Source organism: Syngnathus leptorhynchus, chromosome 9 (assembly GCF_054491065.1).
Source record: "Syngnathus leptorhynchus isolate UIUO chromosome 9, UIUO_Slep, whole genome shotgun sequence".
Taxonomy (NCBI): Eukaryota; Metazoa; Chordata; class Actinopteri; order Syngnathiformes; family Syngnathidae; genus Syngnathus; species Syngnathus leptorhynchus.
In genome coordinates, this window is record NC_141203.1 from 7,911,823 (window position 1) to 7,932,865 (window position 21,043).

General features: G+C 40.4%; 2 protein-coding genes and 1 long non-coding RNA gene across 4 annotated transcripts; 1 reads left to right on the plus strand and 2 right to left on the minus strand.

The window, feature by feature from the left end:
• The first annotated feature begins 48 nt into the window (after nt 1-48).
• Nucleotides 49-4,676, plus strand: LOC147050963 (uncharacterized). Its single transcript, XR_015067265.1, has 4 exons — nt 49-337; nt 616-732; nt 834-895; nt 4,372-4,676. It is a non-coding gene; the product is annotated as an uncharacterized LOC147050963 (long non-coding RNA).
• On the minus strand, nt 317-7,181 carry egfl6 (EGF-like-domain, multiple 6). Of its 2 annotated transcripts, none has more exons than XM_085920567.1 (13): nt 7,093-7,181; nt 5,522-5,628; nt 4,777-4,869; nt 4,567-4,686; nt 4,363-4,482; nt 3,645-3,779; nt 3,449-3,571; nt 3,086-3,148; nt 2,432-2,659; nt 1,413-1,487; nt 1,233-1,328; nt 809-1,071; nt 317-730 (listed from the first exon to the last, which is right to left on the minus strand). In XM_085920567.1, exons 1-13 carry the CDS (start codon nt 7,164-7,166, stop codon nt 623-625), a joined length of 1,605 nt encoding a protein of 534 aa, XP_085776693.1. In that variant the 5' UTR covers nt 7,167-7,181; the 3' UTR covers nt 317-622. The 2 variants fall into 2 exon arrangements, with proteins under 2 accessions (XP_085776693.1, XP_085776694.1); XM_085920568.1 differs by having other exon boundaries at nt 1,413-1,484; nt 7,093-7,166.
• A 9,532-nt stretch (nt 7,182-16,713) lies between these two features.
• On the minus strand, nt 16,714-20,683 carry tlr8a (toll-like receptor 8a). The gene is made up of 2 exons (XM_085920566.1): nt 20,558-20,683; nt 16,714-19,921 (listed from the first exon to the last, which is right to left on the minus strand). Exons 1-2 carry the CDS (start codon nt 20,558-20,560, stop codon nt 16,868-16,870), a joined length of 3,057 nt encoding a protein of 1,018 aa, XP_085776692.1. The 5' UTR covers nt 20,561-20,683; the 3' UTR covers nt 16,714-16,867.
• Between the last annotated feature and the right edge of the window lie 360 nt (nt 20,684-21,043).

Consider the following 21,043-nt stretch of genomic DNA (forward strand, 5'->3'; position numbering starts at 1 on the left):
GGCTGATTAACACGCGAAAAAAAAAAAGTAATTATGACGTAGATCATGTGCAAAACCACCTTTACCTGACTGGAGTGCAAATTTGCACAATTTAAACAGTTGTTTGCAACTATCTTGTGAAAACTCAAGGTTGTATGTCGTCTCTTACCTAAAGTCAACTCGGATCGCCTTCAGCTTATCCTGGACCAAAATAATGACAGCTTTTATAGCAGATGATTGAGTAGATGCATACGGTCTTAAACTGGAGGGGTCCACTGTAATGTATTGTTACGGTGCAGCCACAAGAAGAGACAGAGATAGAAAACAAGAAATTTAATGTAAAACTACAGAGAAATGTGTAAGCAGAATTTACAGCAGTAATGCACAATTTTTTTTTAATCATAGAAACTAGCCTGTCTTCAAAAATCTATTTGTAACATCGCGTTTCAAATGACATTTTTTTTCCCCATTTAAAGCAATCTATTATACATAATGACTGAACATGACCAAGTGTTGGCTTTTCAGTGTTTTGAGATGTTTATAAAAATCAAGCCACGACATTTCAGCTAATATGCAATCACTGATTCTAAGAACGGCTTAACGTTTTGAAACATTGTTGATTTGACTTTGACACAGGTGATTCTTAAAAGATCTGAGATTCATCTTCTTGACACGGCCCTGAGGTCAAGACTACATTGTCGAGCCCAATCTCCCCTCCAACGCCTCTTCCGCGCTGAGCTTCAAAGATGATCTGTAAGACATTCATTGGTGACATCAGCAGTGTTACCCTCTGATCCATATTATTACGCAACATCGCCAAATGACTCACTGATTGTGGCGCTTCTTCTTTCCAGGCCACAGTGAGGAGCTCCATCTGCCATTCCTGATTCCTGCTGTGGCTCTGCTCCCAAACCGGGTAAGCGTTGTTATCCAACAGCACTTTGAGCGTGCCCACGTTGTGACCCACGACACGGTAGTTGAATGTCAGGCAGAAGCTGCCTTGCGTGGTGCGATCACTGAGCAGCAACTTGAGCTTGGCCACGTTCTCCTGCTTGCCTAGCAGACTGCTCATCGACATGTAGTACTCAGCACCTGAAGAAAATTTGTGATTGTGATTTGCTAATGAACAAAATTGCCATAGTTGCTGTTTTTATTTTATTTTTTCACATAAACTGTATTAACCAGCACCAATTATATTCTGTAATATGTTAAAACATCCATCGAATAGGCTACTATTTTTGAAAATTCATTACCTCTGCCATGGTAAGCTACGCTCCAGTCCATGTCATCAGTCTTGTCTTGGACCCACTCACATGCTCCCTGGTCAAAATTGCAGTCCATGATAAACTCTAGTAGAAAGAAAGAAAAGCTTGATTATGATCCCAGTTATCAGATAAAAACTCATTATGCAGTAGAAGTGTCATTTCTCATACCTTCCTGAAGTGGCGCTGTTTCAAACGGTTGGACCTCTTTGGCTGGACCAAAAACTGATTCAAAGTCCTCTGCTGCTACATCGAGAGATAAATAACAACTGTGTATTGTGGTCAACATACAAAATTGATCAACAACTTTTTTGATGTGACTTGAACATTTCCAAAAGCCATACATTGTATTTCAACCAGCAAGTTTGGACTTGCCCTGGAGTCATTCATGTCTTGAGTGGGGAGGAACTCAGATTTTTGAATGTAGCCCCCCAAGCGTTTAAGAGCAGGCGGCTTTCGACATTCAGTCAAGTGACAGCTGGACTTATTGAACCCGAACACCGTTAAGTGGTCTAGTGCAGTGAAAGATCTCCAGTGCTGATGACAGACCTTCCTGCGAGGAGTCAGTCTGTTTGCACAACAGCTGTTTTGGGGAAAGCATAATAAAAGGCTTCTTAACCTTCTCCCAGGGTAGGGGAAGTTGATCCAGGATGACTTGTGTTGTATCTCTCAGGTCTTACTTGCCAAGAGTAAAAAACAAAAAATCTCCGGTAGGTGATGGATGCCTTGAGGCCCGTCTCTCGCTAGCTAACGTCTTTCACAGATTCTGGCGTTTCCCCAAAGATGACGGGTGAAATGCGACCTAAATACATCCGGCCCAAATTTCTTGAACCTTAGTCTGAGCATTTCTAATAATCTGAATGATTAGGGGTGGGCCATTTAAGGCACCTTTCAATTCGATTCAGGGCAGTAAGATTCAATTACTTAACGATTATTACGATATTGGGGTGTTAAATTGAATTTCTGAACTCATTTTTTAAATCCCCTTTAGCTTGTTGCTTTAGGTGCCACCTCAAGATAAACAACTTCCGCATTTAATAATCATGCACCCAATTGGCATCGTAGCCCACGTGACCCCATGACATCACAAGAAATGCAACAATGATTGGCCGGCTGGCCCACGTGACAAAATATAAGCAGAAAACAAGCAGACATCCAGTTAGCATTTACACAGAACTGACACCACTTACTAAAAACATCTCCTCTTGGATTGAGCTGGTTGTCTTCCTCTTCTTCTTCCTCTTCTTCAGAAAATTTGCCCACAGTTGATTCACCAGTGTGTAGCTCTCCATCATAGTCAAAAGGCTTCTGGTGGATCTCAGGTGGGGTCACAACTGGTTCAGGGATGATGTTTTTGATATCCTCGTTCTCAAGTTTACCTCCCAGATTTCCGGTTCGTTCTTCGTAGTCTGGTATAGCTATAGGCAAGAAGAACTAAATTAGCCATGTGGGATTTCAAACATGTGGGAGGGCTTTCAGTATTTCACCAGATGGTATGCATCGGAATACCTTGAGCACTACAAATGACAACAAAAAGTCAAGACTGCATACATTAACAATCATGAACATGCAGTTCATACTTCAGATTATGAAAGTAATTATTATTCATGACCTGGTTACAAAAGCATTCAATCACGGCAATATTTGAACGAATGTCATGCAGCAGTTTACAAGCCTGATGCAAAACAGGACCTGCTGTGAGATAAAGTAACCAACCAGGAGCAAAGTCAAGAAGATGACTTCTCGGAAGGAGTCGCGGAAAAGCAGGCAATTAATTCATTAATGGAGTTGCCGGGCAGGGAGGTTGCAATGAAAGCAGCGTCTCGGATTCCGCACAGTCTCACCGTTAAGGACATGATCTGCGCTGCCTCTCTTTCCATTCCATGACCTCTGATAAAATGGCTTGACTATAAAAAAATGAAAGCACCTTCATTCACGGCAAACAATCTCTGGCTTTCTTCGTCTACCATCTGTATAACTTTACTGGCTCTGAAGTGTAGGAAATCAGACTGGAACAGACCGCTGATGTATTAATACTCAAACTAAAAATATGCAGCCGTAAAAATGCCTGTCGGTTCTGCGGAGTTGTCAGGGAAAGAAAAGCATCTGTTGTTGGACACCGGGTGAAGATTTAGGACATCTCAAATGGAACCTCCGAGACGAGTCGGTTTGTAATTCGGTATCGCGTATCGTATCCGGGATCTCACCGGAGCATTCGAAGCCATTGCCTCGGAAGCCTGACTTGCACCGACACTTGTAGGATCCTTGAGTGTTCAGACAGACAGCTTGATGGCTGCACTTGTTGGTGCTGGATGCACACTCATCCAAATCTGGAAATCACAAGAATTTGTATCTTTCCGACCGCAGATCTTTTTCCTAAATATTATCTTTGCTTTTCCTTACCGACACAATCGTATTTGCCATCGACATATTTCAAATCGAATCCATCCCGGCACTTGCAGAAGTAGCTGCCGAATGTGTTCACGCATTGCCTGTTATATGGACAAAGGTTGCTTCCGGTAGCGCATTCATCGAGATCTGAAGGGAAATCAAACACAAAATGCCGAATCACTCGACCAATCAAAGTATCAACTGGTTAAAAGTTGTTTAATTCTTTTGATGTTCATGTGGATGCACTATTTTGCCTTCAGGTGAGGCTCTATTTCTATTTTATGAGTGCGTCAAGAGTTTATGCCTTATAAATGTCAGGAATGGTAACTTGGCTAAAATTAAAACATGTACAACATTTTTGTCCCCAGTTTTTCTTGGCTCTAAGTAGGCTTTGAAATGTCTCCAACTACTTTATCTGTTTTAGTAGTGCCCAAGCCAAGTTGGCTCTATTTTAACTCAGGAAGCGTTGGGGAACTACAAACCTTAATTTCCTCCCTCTGATTTACCAGCCAAGCACGCAATAGCCACAAATGACAAATTTTATAGAGTTGTCCCCTACGCATAAAACCCCCCCAATACATTGGAATCAAGCCAAAGCCAATTCCTTCCCCCCTTTGTATCCCGAGTTTCCTCTTCTTGTCTTACATCCTACTTTGATCTGTCTTTGATTGCACCATATGTTTGAGATTTTTTTTTTTTTTTAAACACCAGTTTCTTTTTTTCTCCTCACCTACGCAAGTCCTCTCATCTGGTGCCAATCGCAGTCCCACAGAGGGGCAGAGGCAGCGAATCTCCCCATCAACTTCCTCACAGCCATACTGACAATGAGCGAGCGAGCAGGTCCTGGAATCTAACGTGCACAGTCAGCAAAAAAAAAAAAAAAATTCGTAAAAATCTAACACACCATGATGTGCAAAGACCTGGGGGGACTCACTTCCGCAAGATCCATCGGGCAATAAAGTGTACCCGTTGAGGCAGTAACACTTGTAACTGCCGTGGGTGTTCATGCAACGATGTTCACACGGACGAGGGATCAAGCCACATTCGTTCAAATCTTTAAAAGAGGAGGAAATCAGATTTTTAATGCCTCCAACTAGAAGCAGTGCTTTACAATCCAATCATTGTAGCCGGAATGCATATTCACCCTGATTGCATGTTTTTCCCGTGTATCCCGGGTAGCACTTGCATTTGTTGGGCCCGACGCAGTCACCGTACTTGCAGCCCGGCTCGCACTGGGCTGGAAAAACGTTTAGCGTGAAGAAGCAGACAAATATTAGTCGTTGGAAGGTGAAATAAAGATGGATTATTGTCAAACCACAGAGAATAGGCTTCCATTGTGGTTTAAGAAACTCCACTTCACATTTTTTCTAGGACAACAATGGACTTTAAGGAGCATGGAATATTCTTAATACAGACTACACAGGCTAGCCAGGCGAAATTTTGCAGGAGTTTTGTGTAATCACACAATGACGAGGCTTCCCATGGTTAGATAATTAGCTGCTTGACAATGTCAGTGGTAGCATCTGGAGTGCGTATAAAGTACTTGAAAACAGATGGCTCCACTTCCCCCATTCTGTTTCGGTGGCATTCAGCTCGAACAGTGACTCGGAGAAAAAAAAAAAGTGATGCCTTTTACAGGTTGTCCCAAAAAAAGATGTTGGTGGTTTGATGTGGTTGAGGTTTATTTCTTCCACACCAAATTCCAAATCCTTTTTGGGACTTTGCTTGTTCACTGAGGCACGGTGTTCATAGAATAGTCTTTACCCAGACAGTCCCACAAAGTTGAAAGCATACAATTGTTGAAATTTCATCGATAAAACACATCATTTCATTCTAAAACCAATCCCTGATTGATTATGATTAGAAGGGTGTGACTTAACCTTTCTTACCCTCACACTGGCCTCTGCGATTTTTTTTCCATCCATAGCAACACTCCAGCCTCCTGCCATAGCGACACACACCTGGTTGGCTTCCAGTGGAAACTTGTCTCAGCTGCCTTTATGGAGGAACAAAGAGAGGTTCAAGGTAAGATGTGTAATCTTATTGTCAAAAACATAAATTATGGACACTTTGCTTTTCTTGCGTGGAGATAAATGTTCTCTTGACATTGGAACATGTGTAGCTTGGTAGTCCAGGTAAGGCAAAGAATACCAACACATCCGCAGTCAAACAAAGTTGCCATTTTTTAGGTTAATTATAGCAGTGATGTGAAAACACAGTCAAACCAAAGCATCTGCTTACATGTTCCCTATGGTGATAAAAGTAGGATTCCCTATGGAGCAACAATCGGTTGACAGGATGTTGGTTATAAAAGGTGTAAATCACCCTAATCAGACTCTTCCTGCTTCCTGCACCTTGACGCTTTATGCAGAGGACAAATTTCTCCACACCCAGATGTGTTAAAGTCCCAATGACGATGATCATTGGGACTTTAACTTTAACTTAACATCTCATTTCCTGTGCCAAGCACAAAGCTTACAGTCATGGTTCGTATGTTCGTACATGACGGACAAAACTAGATTTGGGGTTTTCCTCAAATGTCATTTTATTCAGCCAAAGTCTCGGTACTTGGTATCGGTACCGGTGATATTGCAATAGTTGAATTTTGTACTGGTATTGGTTTGAAAAAAGAGTGGCGTTGAACATCTCTATAGAGTTTTTATTTATTTTTATTTTTTTACTTTTTTAATTTAGAGCCACTTACTGGTTCTTTATCCAGTCATATTTTCCCAGGAACTTATCCTAGGAACAGTTAAGCGCTGACCCTGCATTATTGCAAAACCTTGGATCACATTTCAGATGCAAAATGTCCTGGCTATCCTTTTGTGACATCCTCCATGATTTAAGAAGTTGGCACTTACATTTCAAACAGATAGACAAACAAACCCGAGTAAAGTGTGCCACGGATTTAATGGTCTTGGCGGAAGTCTACGTTCCGTTCAGTGATATTCTAGTGTACTCCTTCCTCCACTTTTGTGCTGGCATCAGCATGTCAGGCATCACATTTAGAATAACGAGATTGCATTACACTTGTGTATTTATACCCTGTAGTAAATAAAGTCCTTTTACACAGAGATAAAACATCTCAGGAATGCATAGTAGGATGAATCACTGGGAAGTTTTGACACCAAATAGACTCGGTTTGGCAGTGGCAAGCAGCAAACCCCTTGAAAGTGGTCTCGACTCCGGTGGGACTTGAGGAATCCGAGACAGGAGTTAAATTAACCAAAATAGCCCAAGGGAGAGTGACAGGTGCCCTTTAACTTCCTTTGCCCCATTTAACCAACTGTTGGAGTGCAAACATGCTATTATAATAAAAAAAAAAAAAGTAAAGTGGGTGTAAAGAATTAAAACATAGGCTGTTTTTTTAATGTGGCCCAACATGGTATTGTTAAATCAAATATATGCTGTTAAAAAAAAAACATTTCACTCTCAAACGCTCATAATGCCTACAACTCACCTTCGTGCTTCTGCATCTCGAGATGAGATGTGGAGCAGGAGCAAAAGTGCACTGACGAGAGTGATTGGAGTCATCGCTGGAAGTTCTCTTCCTCCGGACTGGCTTTTGTGTTGCGGTTCTCTCTATAGCTCCTGTGCAAGAGCAGATCTCACGCTTTTCTATTTGCACAATCTACGCTGTGTTGCATTTACTTCCACAACAAAGGCACCTCCAGGGAAGGGGGGGAAAAATATTTCTCTTCAAAGCTGCAGCACTACTTAGTGTCCCATTATTTGCTCTTTCCTCTCTGGAAATATAGAAGTGAGGAGCGCTAGGGTGGTTGTGAAGTAGGGGTGGGTGGGTAAGTGGGGTGGGGATTATGTCTGCTCACTGAAACCCAATACACATACCACATGGAATTCCTACTGCAGGTCTGCAAAGAGAATGAAAACAACTCAAATTGATCCAGTTTTTGTCTTACCTGTGAGAACTTTAACATGCATTAGCCTCGCCTGTATACACGTCACGTGATAATCAATTAATTGTCATCCCCTCCCACCTCCCACTTAGGCCTCTCATAAATCATAAGCTCTGGTACGTCAACATCTGTTCCCCTCAAACCTCAGTGATGAATGGCTTTATGATTTAATGGTAATTTGGTAACCATGCAGCTTCAGTGATCATAGTTGTTGTAAACCACATAATCATGTAAACGAGGGCACTGAAATGGATTCAGAGCCATCAACATCTATTAGACTTGCATTGAAGTCCTAGTAAAAAAAGAACACAAAAAGTCGTACGTCTCCATGGGCTTCTGTCAGCCTTGACCATAAATTGACCACAAGAGGGCGCTCCAAACTGGTATTGGTGATTACTAACGCATTAAAAGACATCTGGACCCCTAATTTAATGTTGCCAAAGTTCACTTCGAGTATAGTTTGGTGTGGTGCAGCTGTCAAAACCATCAAAAACGTACTATCTGTGACCGCTGATATTTCACTTAGTTTTAATGGGAAACATTAAAAGGGGACTTGATAGTTTGACAATGTGCACCACGTGTTCATTTTAATGCAATTCTGTAGATTCTTTCTTTAGTATAGTTTCAGAAGTGACCAGTTTGGAAACTTAGCTAATGAAGCAAAAAGGTTCCCATTTCTGCGTATCCAGCCTGTTATTATATTGTTGCTTTGAGTACGTTTATTGCACAGTTAACTGTTAACCAGTAGGGGGAGCCCTGCCCCAATATGCAAGAAAGTCGTTGGCTAAACAAAAGGTTGCAGCTTTTTGTGGCATCTGTGGCAATCGTTGGCAAATATGAAATTGAATGAGTTGACTGTGGCTTAATTGATCTGTTATAGCTTTTGTACTGATTCTGCTGTGCAGAAATGTTTCTTTGTTAATATTGTATAAGGCTGTGATAATCAGTTGATATGCTGCGGTGATATATTTCATCATTTATACAGTTGTATTTTTTTTTGACAGAAAGATTGTCACATTCAGAACAGTTCTTTGTGTATCATAACTGTCCAGTGAAAAACAAGTCTTTCCGTAATAACAACAAAGTGGTGATGCTTTTTCAATAGACGCCATCGATTTGCTTCAGATAATTTGCTTTATTGCAAAGATAGGCGGCCATTGATTGTGTTGTTTCCCGTCACTATTTCAAAAGTGTTCAGTAGGGTAAACCTCTAATGCATCTGCTATATAATACAACTTTGTGGATTTAAAATTGCATGTTGTGAATAATAATGAAGGCCTTGTTAACCCAAACATTGCTTCGTGGGCACTCTGCAAGATCTCATTCTGACAACCGCAGTAAGTTAAATAGATGCCAAGCTTTCAAACAATAAGTTCTAATTTGATAACACAGTGAGTGAAAGGCGATATCGGATTCCCCAGTCGACGTGGAGACACGCTCATCCACTCAGAGTCATCAGGAGCAAAGCTTTTACTATAAAAGGAGACGCATGACAGTTGATGGGTGACTCTGTAATACGCATACGCAACCACATCCTGCCCTCAGCGGGAGATGACACGCACAGTCTGCAAGACGGACTGAAATAAGTGTGTTAATAAGATACACTTTGGAGTTTATGTACTTTCAGCTTAATGGAAGCCGAAGGCGTACAATCGTTTTTATTTCCTTCAAAGTGGGAAAAGTTACATTTTGATTCATTTGTTAGGTTGTTAGCTGGCTATTTGGAAACAGTACAATTATAGGTATTTCTAATTGCAAAGTCCACCAAGTGGGGCCAAGTGGGCCTACCTGAGCCAGCAAATTGTGAAAAGGATATTCTACGTGTTAGCATTTTTTTAATATAAGGGGCAGGTTTAGAATTGTTCCAGCCGAAAAGAGGTATTTGCTGTACTGAGTGCCTTTCTTGTTTATGTGAAGTTGCGCAATCGTGAATTTGGCTCTACTATGATGTATGCATCTCCAAAGGACTGTCAAATGATAAGGGATAAAATTTGATGAATCTCTAAAAATTCCTATCTGGGTTTGAATCTTGTGGAATTTTGATGTGAAGATTGCATGTTTTTCTTGTGCGTGTGTGGGTTTTCGTTTTGTGTGTTGGGGGGGGGTGGGGGGGGCATTCATAAAGAAGCCAGACAGACACCCTGTTATTTTTTTATTTTTTTCATGGGATTTCCTGGTTCAAAACATGATAGCGGTTTATTATTTCTGTCTCAGACAATGCTAAGCGATAACATGACTTCACTTTTTTTTTTTTTTTTTACTTGTTCTAGTGATGTTGGTGTCAAGCGTAATGCTGACCTATCACCTCACTACAGAACAGCATGAAACATTCACTTCCCTTTTTGTGCTTCCTGCCGCATCACGCACGGCACATTGGAAATTCAAAATCCAAACACCCCGACGGTCGACCAAAAATATGCCTCACAAGTTGCATAGAAACAATCATTTAATCAAATTTCATGAAACCATAGTTGAGTTTATTTCAGCAATAGAAAACAATTCACTCTTGCATGTGCATCTAGACCAAAATACTTGTCGACTGGGATTGCGCAAACAAGGATAGATTCACTGTGACAATCAAAGTGTCTCGGAAGCAGCATTTAACCCGTTCACGTAATGTTGGAATCAATGTGGCTACATTGTTTGGTTTTAACTTTTAACTTCAACTTAAGCCTCCTGAAAATGAAAAGAAAAAAAATCATTTCCTGTTTCTAGCTGGGGCTGAGTTTGTTGTTATTGCTAAACTGGACAGTATTATCTTTTTAAAAGTTCAAATTTTTAATAAAGATCTCATAATATACCTCCATTCCATTCCAGTGCACTAATGCCACTAATTTTGCAGCGTATTTATCGTTACATAGAGGGCCATGCAGACAGTAGTCGCAGTCAAGAAACTTTGAAGCCAACTATATTGTGCCGCTGGCTTTGCACCACCCCCACGCGTGCACGCAAGAAAAAAAAAAAAAAAAGGAAATATTTCTTCAAGTATTTGCCATGCACTGCGCCCTTCTCGTTAAGACATGTAGAATGCAGATATGTAGAAAGCAGACATTCTTTACCAGGTCTGCTTGCACACGTCAGAAAAGAAAATCTTGCCTTAACTGAGATTAACTGAGAAATAGATGTGCATTATGACATCATTTGCAAAGTAAAAATCCCTTTAACTGAAATTCAAGCTCATCACCACCACTCTTAATTCAGCAGCTGTACTTGACATTTCATTTACCGCTTTAAAAGTCACTTCCTGTTTCGCAACAGGGTGAATGACTGAGTTGTCTCGATTTCCAAAACAAGCTTGCACCATGACAGGGTTGTACTTATAGAAAGGTGAAAGACAGAAACAAAAAAAAACAAAAAAATCTTCCGTTTGATTATATGTGACATTTTGTAGCTGAGACTGAAACAGATTAATTTGATTTCTTTTCATTTTAATGGAAACAAATGACTTGGTTCTTATACATTATGGTTCTCAAACAGATTTCCAGAATGAAATTGCGGTTCTATTACGATATTTGTGCATCATAACTAGAATGTTTTCATTCCTACTTTTCATAAATCACTTCAAGACTGCTTTCAGGTGCAATAAAATCATTAAGGTCACACACGTCCAGCAAGCAGTCTATCACCATTTTTTACAAAAGCCTTTCTTCCCTTAGGAGGAATCACATGATTAAATCAGTCTTGCAATCTTTGTCTTCCGCCTTTTTGCACACACTCAGCTCACTTCCTCTTGTCTTTCTGGCGCTTTCAGTGCCATTGTTTCATGCTCAAGCTTGAGTTTGAAACATTTGCTGGAGTCTGACTGTGCACTGTGCATACTAGATGTGCATGGAGACATTAGTGGGGGGTTTGCTTGCCACGTTCACAGCTGGAGAGCTACTCTGCACACCAGGCTGATGCCTCTCTCTCCCTCTCTGTGCTGAGAGGTTGCATGCACATGTCACTTTGAATCACACTACACTAAATTGCCGCCAGGACACATCTGCCTAATTCGTTCTCGGATTGCAAAAAAAAAAAAAAAGAACCTGCAAGAGCAAGTCAAAGAAGCTGAGCTTGTTAGCCTCTCACCAGTTATGTAAAATAATTTATCCTCATAGTTTCGGGGGTTTGAATCTTGGCTTCGACTTTCCTCCGTGGTGATTTGCATGTTCTTTTGGTGCCGCTTTACTTCAGCTTCCTCCCACATTCCAACAACATTCATGTTGGTTAACTGTTGACATGAGTGTGAATGATTATTTTTCCTATTCTGAACATGACCTGTGATTGGCTGGCAAGCATCCAGGATTGACCCCTCACCCAAAGTCTTCTGAATACGTTTACCCACACGAAATGTGAATCAATTAAATAAATAATACGTTGAAGTATTGAGTAAATAAAATGTGACACATTTGACAACAAAGGCAAACAGGTTTATGGTGGAATAATTCTGGGCCCCTTGTCAAACGACGCTGGCAGCTAGTCTGCCGGAGGCTAAATAGCAATAAAGCCAGGAAAAAAATAAAACACATGTGTAGACGCTTACGAGACTGATCCCTGCAAATGGGGTCTACGGAGCTCTCATGTGATGCAGGGTTGGGTTGTTAAAAATGTTTTTACTGTATCATTTACCAGTGTATCATTTCTTAAATAATGTGTGGCCCTGGTGATTGCATTCCGCTTTGGTTTGTTCCTCTTTTACCATATTCGCTTTCAGTTTTTTTTTTTTACGACTTTCTTTGAGCTTCCTTTTTTTTTTTTTGTACCACCATGCTTCACCTAATAGCTGCTTGTCAAAAATGTCCAATTGCACTTATGCTTCTCAAAAAAGCATTGTCATTGTACTCTGAAGATATCCTTGTTAAAGTGGCATACACAGGAAGCCGACTAACTTGTTTGTTTTTCGCCTTTGGTCACATGATCTGACGCATATAGCGGGTATCATCTTCATTGTTTTAGTTCCAATCCTTTGTTGTGTAGTGTAGAGTGTTAGATTTTATAAAGCAACTCTCTAAGTCTGTTTGCAGCTTTTTGGGGGGAAATATATGATTATTTATTCATTATTTTATTCATCTATGTATATAATGTTAATTGGGAGCCTGACAACATTTGATAAAAAGAATATTAGAGTGCTTGCTTGGTGGTTCGTGGGAACAAGAATGATTTTGGCAATGTTGCCATGTGGTCAGACCCGTTTTGGTCAATGCTGTCTCAAATGGACCCCTTTAGAATTTGCAAAGAATGTGGCATAATTTTGGGGGCGCGGCTTAGCCGGAGACATAAAGATCCAGTGTTCACATAGTATGTAAAGAATTTGTACATTTTTTTTAGAATTTTCTTTTCGAACTCGTGAGATATTTTCTGCAAATAAATGGAAAAAGAAATAAACATAATAAAGATAATAACTGAAGATAATCCAGTAATGCAGCAAGTAATTGCCAGTATTTGACTTAAGTGGAGAGAGGCCTATGGAAAAACGATCCCAGCCTCCATTTGTACTATATACAAAGCCAATGTTTTGCTGGGCTCACTCAGAGTGTGTTTGGATTGCATTTACTTTTAAGAAAAGCAGCTTCTAAGCCATTTAAAGACTTTTTTGGGGTTATTTTTTTTTTTTTACAAGTTGGAATGATTCAGGGCTTCGGAATGTCCCGGCTCTTCAGTTTTTTTTCCTCCCTTACTTAGCTAGTTCTAATGTTTCACATAACTCTGAAAGTCCCTTGGCTGATGTCCTTGCTATGCACTTTGTTACTACAAAGCCACCAAGGCAAGTAGGAGTTTTTTTTTGTCCATTATGTTAAACAGATAGGAACAAAAATCTTGAATTAAACCTGATATAAAGCACAAGGAATATTTTGGTCACGCAAAGCCATTGGAGTGAGTGGATTGGAGCGCTTCACACCCTCAACTTTTGTGTCCGCCGATGACACAATAGCGGCAGATTTTTCCCACCAGGGGTTTGATAATGAAGACAAAGATGAATTGTTCTTTTCGTGGCGCAGTGTTGAAAAGCGACAGAATAGCTCAGTTTTGGATATCAATCACACCTTCGCAATATGCCACAAATCTGATTCGTGCATAAATGAATTGGATATGTCAAATTGGATGGAGTTCAAACTTTTTCTGGGTAGAATGTGATATATATATATCTATCTATATATATAGATAGATCTATATATATCTATATCTATATCTATATATATATATATATATATATATATATATATATATATATATATATATATATATATATCTCATCTTGGTGTCCTTATTGTGTTGTTTTTTTGGAGTCATTTCCTTTGTATGTGTTTGTCTGACTTCCTGTTCCGTTCTGGCTGCCAGCCCCTCGCCTTCAAAAGTACAAAACAATCTTGATGAGCTCTGTTGTTGCTCCCGCTTGCTTGTTCTACTTTTATTCCATGAGTAAAATTGAATAGGGGAATTTTGTTGTCTGTGCGGTTTAGAAAATTGCCTCATAATTTTTTTTAGGAAACAGTTTATTAAACTACTATTAATTGGTGGTATAAAACTATTCTATGTTTGATGATTTGGACCCCAACATGCCTTAACTCGAACAACATACTTTAGCTGTACTTGCGCAAAACTCAGAGCGACCGGAGGGAAAGTTTCTTGCAATCAGCTGCCCTGCAAACCACGCCAATGTGTTGAGTCTTCATAGAGCTTTTATTCCTATTTTTATGATGGTGGTACATGATGCAGACCCGGTAGCCTTGTTGGCACTTGTCCTTGTGCTTGAGGAGCTCCAGCTTCGAGTCGACTTGCTGTCTTATGCAAATTAGCTGAGTAGTCAGTTTGGTGAACACTGCTGTCCAATTTGTCAGTCCATTTTAATACATTGCCATTAAGCTTTGGCCTAAAAGGAAAAGCTTTGCTAACTAAAAATGTTGACAACTTTGATCTTCTGATAAAATTATGTGCCAGCATATTTTTGATTAAGAGTCTAGTTTACAGGATGTTTGCAGCCAGAGATTGCAGCCGTGACTACAGGACAGGAATGGAGACATTTTTAGCTTGAAATGCTAAAATTCACTTGCGCTCATACCAGTCACAATTCTGACTTTAGATGCAGTTCTCACGGGAGCAAAGAATGGAAATCTGTGTTATTCCCACAGCACAGCTCAAGGCACAGCTGTTAAGAGGCCTGTTAAAGTTACATCATCAGAAGCATGCACATGATGCAGCTGTAACTTTGCCTTGAACAAATGTAACCCCCCCCCCAAAAAAACCCCCATTGCAGATTAGTTTGAAATTTACTTCAAAGCATTTCATGACATTATGAGCCCATTACCTTGTATCACATCTGCTAATCTTATTTGCCTTTGAAGCATAAACAAACAAAAATTCAAATCAAATCCAGACACAGCCTTTATATATTTTTTTAATCTGCATATTTAACAAACAGGTATTCCAGATTTACAAAATACTGATTTCTGTGGGAGCATTTCCAGGCATTGCAGAATGGTGATGTGTAAACCCATTATCATAAGGTGTGGTTCTCCTCTCCTCAAGGAGATGCTCCCACAGAAAAACAAAAAAAAGACAATGTGGACCTGTGTGAACAAGCCATTCCTTCGCTGTGCCTAAAGGTGATTACAGCCAAGTGACATGATGGCGTTGGGCCAGTCATTGCAGATAGAGTTCAGCCGAAGGGCTTGTGGAATGTACAGCACATTGGGTTGCTCTTTACGCCGATTTCTCCTGCGCGAGGTCTGCAAAAAACAAAACAAAAAAAAAACACAACAAATAAAACTCCAAACATTTGCTCAACATTGATGTGTCAATAAAATTTTAGTTTAAGGGGGGGAAAAAAAAAAGGTCACGCACCCTCTTTAGTCGGCAGCGGGTTCTTCTCTACGGTCTCGGTCTTTTTCAGTTTGGTCTTGTCAAAGGTTGTGACTTCCTCGATATTTGGTTTGTCACACATGGTGGCGTTTACTTGGAGGGGAGAGAAAGAGAGTTTTCATGATCTATTAATCAAGATCTGGACAATCTAAGGAAGCAAATCATGTGACTTAAAGACCTAGAGTTTAAACGTACAGATGCAACCAACGCCCTTTATGGCAGCTACAAAGCCCCTCCAAACTATACGGACGCACGCACATCTCCAAAAGACGCATATGCTTCATCTTGTGCATAACTAACGGAGACTTCGAGCAAGCTGAACAATATTAGATCAAAGACGCATTTATGAAATTGATGCACACAACTAAGAAATCGGATGCAACGCCATACACCCAAAATGAGCGACAACGTAAATCACAGAATTGAAGTTAAACGGACCCGCTTAAGGTTATAGAAAAAAGGTGCGAACTCACCAGCTGTAGCGCGATGCAGCAGACAACACGTCAACTAGTGATAGGAGAAGTGCCCTTTACTTCCGCTAGTATCGTTTAAATACTATGCAGTATGTAAATGAACCATGACGTCACGACACGGTTCTTCTTAAAAAATCGCAGTTATGATTTAATTCTGGAGTCATAACTCTCTAAACCCAAATCTACTTTCTACGTTTATTTATGTATTTATTATTTATTTGACAGCAGCACTCAAAAATATATTTTTTTAATTTCTGAGCTGTGCATTTCTATCCTCCCTTTGTCGGAATTGAATCAAAGTTTGTGTTCTCTGCATTTGCATGCAAGGAAATGATGTTATTTCATATCTAAATATTCAAGCGAATAGCTTTTGACGTTGCCAGACATTATCCAAATGAAAAGCGTAACATTAGCGACGCTGTGTGGTCGAATGGAGTAATGATGGCGTATTATTAGTAGATTTTAATTAGGTACTCCTTACTACTAGGTGATTTGTATAGGTTGGTATTTACAGTGCACATTTATTGAGTAGATTCTATAATATATTTTTTAAAAGTAGGATTATTTTACATTTTTTAAACGCTTGTTTTTGATATAAAATAGGTAGTTAGGGTATAGGTTACCCATACTTTTATAATTATTTTTCTTTCTAAAATAATCAGGTACATTTTACATGAATTCAATGGGTTATATATATTCCACTCCAAAATCTTTTTTTTTATTTTTTTTACCTCCCTACTTATAATTTCCCATCTAATCAGTTATCCTTTTTTTCACCCAGTTCTTATGTAGGTATCAAGTAAAGGAGACGGGCTTGAGTTGCAGGTATTTTTATTTATTTTGTGGCTATAATTCTGGTTTGAAAGGGTTAAAAAAAAGGAAGAACAATTAGAACATTATCAAGATAATTGCAAGGTATCAATAGTGTCTTCACAAAGCTGCCAACAAGTCATATACCATTTCCTCGCTGTCATTGGAAACAAAATGGCACCCGAGAAGGAGCGCATCACCTATTGGTAAAGTACATGGAGTAGGTCTTGTTGTACATGACCTGATTGTCCACCCTGATGACATTCCGCAAGTTTTGCCAAAACCACGGCTCGGCGGCTGCTGTTTTCGGCCACTCCACCACACTTTTGCCACACAATCTCCTACGGAGCCGCAAAAAGTAGGAATGCTGCAGCACGGGCTCCAGCATCAGCAGCACGATCACGTCCACGTTCTCGTCTAGCAGCCGTTGATGGGCCAGGTACATGGCCAGCCGGAAGACCCCGGTCTTAACGTAACCCTCCGTCAGGACAAACATGGTTTTGCGGCTTTGTCGGATGCTCTGAAGGAGATTATCCATCAGGGGCACTCCAGGAATCCAGTCCCTTTGCTCCAGACATAGAGGAAGATGGTTTTCGCTTTCCTCTTCCAGCTTCACTCTTAAGTTTGTCATCACCCACTCGGAGACTTGTGGATCTTTTGTGTCGTAAGTCACAAAAGCGTCATAAAGATTGTGGCCCGATTTCAGGGAGTGGTAGCCCATCAGTTTAGCTTTGGCGTAGTCTATAATGTAGGAAGCGTCCCAGTAAAATAAGTGAGCACTCGTCACTACAAACATGAATCCAATGATGAAAGAACTTGAAAGCAACCAGAGAAAAAAAGCATGACTGCCATTCACGCACTGGTTGATGTCAAAATAAATGAGCGCGTGACCCTTCTGGTTTTCCGGCGCTTCGCATCTCACATCGGTTGTTAGTCGGGGGATGCGCACACCACTGGTTTCGATCCACAGTATGAAGTCTAACATGCCACAGGTGCACTGAAACGGGTTATCGCCCAAGTATAAGTTTAGTATCGGCGAGTCGGGGCCCCTTTGGAAGGTCGATTGATTAATGAGGCTTAGTTTGTTGGATCTCAGAGAGAGAGTCATGAGGCTTTTGGCGCCTTTCAGAAAGCCATCATTCAACTGGAAAATGTTATTGTGACTCAGGTCCAGGCTGATCAACGTGAACTGAGCACTGCAGTCGATACCTGTAACGTCCGATATGGCATTGAAGCTCAGGTCCAGACTTTGAAGCTGAACGAAATGACTTAGCTTGTCCCATCTGAAGCCTGTCAACAAATTGTGACTTATACGTAACGTGGTCAGGTTTTGTGGTAAAAATTCATAAACATTGTCGGGAAGTTGGGTGATGTGATTATCGGATATGTCCAATATGGTCAAATTGGTTAGATTTCTGAAAAGTGTAATGTACGAGTAATCCCCTTCTTTCCATAGATGCCCGAGACGGTTGCTCTGAAACTGTAGTTCCGACAGCGATTTACTATACATGTTTTTTGTCGTCAATGTGGAAATGTAATTATTACTCATATTCAACACTCTCAGGACTGGCAGATTTTGTAGAAAGTTGAGATTATGTGTTATACCGAAGGCTAGAAAGTAGTGACTATTGAAACTTAAGTCCAGTACTTCTAAGTTTTTCAGTTCGTTGAAGGCATAGTCGTAAGCCAGATCGATCTTGTTGAACGACAAGTCCAGATATTTCAGCGTCGGGATGGAGGAGAACTCCGTGCCGTTAAGCGCCGCCGAGAATCCGTTGGCTGAAAGGTTGAGACACGAGATGTTGCCGTAGCCTTCAAATTGCCGTGGGGAGATGAAGAACAAATTATTTGAGCTGAGGCTCAGCACTCGGCCGGAATCGTAGCATTGTTGTTTGATGAGCCCGTGCGTTATCTCAAAGACTAACGGTTCGCGCTCCCTGAACATTGAAACGGAATGGAGTCCCATACTTGAATGCTCCGTACTTCTTACCTTTGTCGGATATAATCGGTTTTCTGCAAGGTTTATCATTTTTAGTTTTGAGAAATTTCGAAATATACTGGAATTGGACTGAATGATAAAGTTGGTCTGTAGGTTCAGAGCAGACAGGTTTTTCAGCTCGTACAGAGGTTTAAGTGAGTCCGGTTTGAGTTCCTGGAATACTAAACCTTCTAAATGCAAAATTCGGAGTGACACTAAACTCGAGAAATACTTGGAAAGATGTATTGTCTGGGGATATTTCTGCAGTGCAAAGTTGAAAGAGATATCTATTTTTTCGAGTTTGGGGAGGTAGTTGAAGAACGTAGCCTCGCCGGTGATTACTCTTTGCAAGAAATTAAATGAAATGAACAGTTGTTTAAGTTCTGACAGAGTCTTGAACCAGCATGGGTTCATGATGGTCAGTGAGTTTCCCGCCAGACTCAAAATCTCTAGTTGTGTGAGGTCTTTAAAAGCGTCCGCGTGGATGTAGAGGGACTCGTTTTGACAGGGAACACAGGGATAAGGAGCATTTTGACATCTTGGACAGTTCCCTGCCAACCTGAGGAGTTTTAATTGATGCAAACCGCGGAAGTCATATTGCGATATGCGCTGGATTTGATTGGATGACAGCGCAAGCATGCGCAGTGATGAGGGCAGTCCTTTGGGAACTTCCGTTAGGTTGTCGAAGGACAGGTCCAAATTCTGCAGTTTGGTCATTGCCGCAAAAGTGCCTTCCGTGATGTTCAAATTGGTCCCGCAGCTGTTCCAGTAGTAGCAATTCTTAGCTAGTGATAGCCTGGTCACATTTGTCAGTCCAATAAGGCTGCTGTTGTCCAAAGACAAAATCTTGTTACTGTTGAGCTCCAGATCATCCAAACCAAGAGGTAATGTGACGGGCACTGCCCTCAGGCGGTTGCCATTCAGCTGTAGCACACGCAGGTTGCTCAAATTTCTGAACGTTTTGTCATCGATCCTCACAAATTGCTTCTTGTTTGCCTTGCTCAGGTTGATGTAAGTGAGATTCGTCAGAGTGGAAAAGGAAGAAGAATAAACATGCTTGATTAGATTATCCGCTAAGTTCAGCGCTGTTGCGTTACTTGTTATGCCAGTTGGTATTTTTTCCAGTCTCCGCCCTTTGCAGTTAAATATGACTTCTGAGGTATTCAGAGCCGTGACGTCACAAGGGAACTGGGGTAACATCCATTCTGGTTTGCTCGCCACAGGGCAAAAGCAAGCACAGAGCAGCAGCAACTGCATCCAAGTTGGGGCAGTCTGTAGATGAACAACAAAATGAAGTCAACAAAAAGAGCTTGAACGACTTCCTGACCTGAGATTTCACCGTATAATGAATACCTGTTTGAGTAGTACCAAATTTACCCAGCAGACGTCAGCAGTGTTTGCCATTTTGTTGCATTTTGCCTTTACTATCCTTCGCCAGGGCTTATCACATAGTTAAATGAAAAAAATGGAAGAGTTGTAAAGTTCAAATTACAAATGAAATCTAAAAATATGTATGTCCAACCTTTCAAATTGCAGTTATACACGTTTCAACGTTTAAGAACAGTACTTCCCCTTGAACTACAGTGGCATATAACAAGTGTGGCATAAATAAAACACACAGAGTTGAACTTTCAAAACCATACGCAATCCTATGAGAAAATATAAATATTTTTCTCCATGAGATTTTATTCAAGATTTTATGCTCTATATGAACAAAGTAGTATCCCACTGTATTTTAGTCATCATAGAAACTGATGCATGTGCCCCCCCCAAAATGAGCTTTATTGCACAAAGGTCCAAGATTGCTAGAAGAACAAAGGCAATTCATATTTCTGCCCGTGTATAGCTTGGAGGAGACATTTAAAACTTGAAAATCTAATCAAATACATTTAGATTAGTTACACTCACCATTGCAAATGCTTCACTGATCTCTTTGAATTCCCAAATCCTTGAAAGTGGTGTAAAATCTGGAGTCGCATAGAAAAAAAAAATGCTCCAACTATTTTTGGTATTTATTGAGTAACCCGCATAGATGTCAAGCTTCAGACGGTTTCCTGCATTGAGCACAGAAAAAGAATTGCAGAAGTGCATTTGTTTCTCACTTCCCTGTTTCATAAAATGTTAAATAAATGAGAAGTAATTTATGCCTGCAAAGAAGCATTCATATGGCTTTATATGGATTTCAATGTTCATACAATGGTTACAGTAAAGTATGCATCCTTGGCTGCTACATAGGAGTACTTAAGAATGCTACATGTGCCAAAACATTTATCAGTGTAAGAAATAATTGTAAATGGTAAATGCAGTTATATATGGCCCTTTATCTACACCACATGGTGCCCAAAGTGCTTTACAATACCTCCGATTCACTCATTCACATACCAATGGTAATTG

Coding starts and splice junctions, on each gene's coding strand:
- egfl6 (XM_085920567.1), bottom strand. CDS start 7,166: ATGACTCCAATCACTCTCGTCAGTGCACTTTTGCTCCTGCTCCACATC. Junction 3,572..3,644: donor TGGCAAATACGATTGTGTCG/GTAAGGAAAAGC, acceptor TGTGATTTCCAG/ATTTGGATGAGTGTGCATCC. Junction 2,660..3,085: donor CGCAGATCATGTCCTTAACG/GTGAGACTGTGC, acceptor TCTTGCCTATAG/CTATACCAGACTACGAAGAA.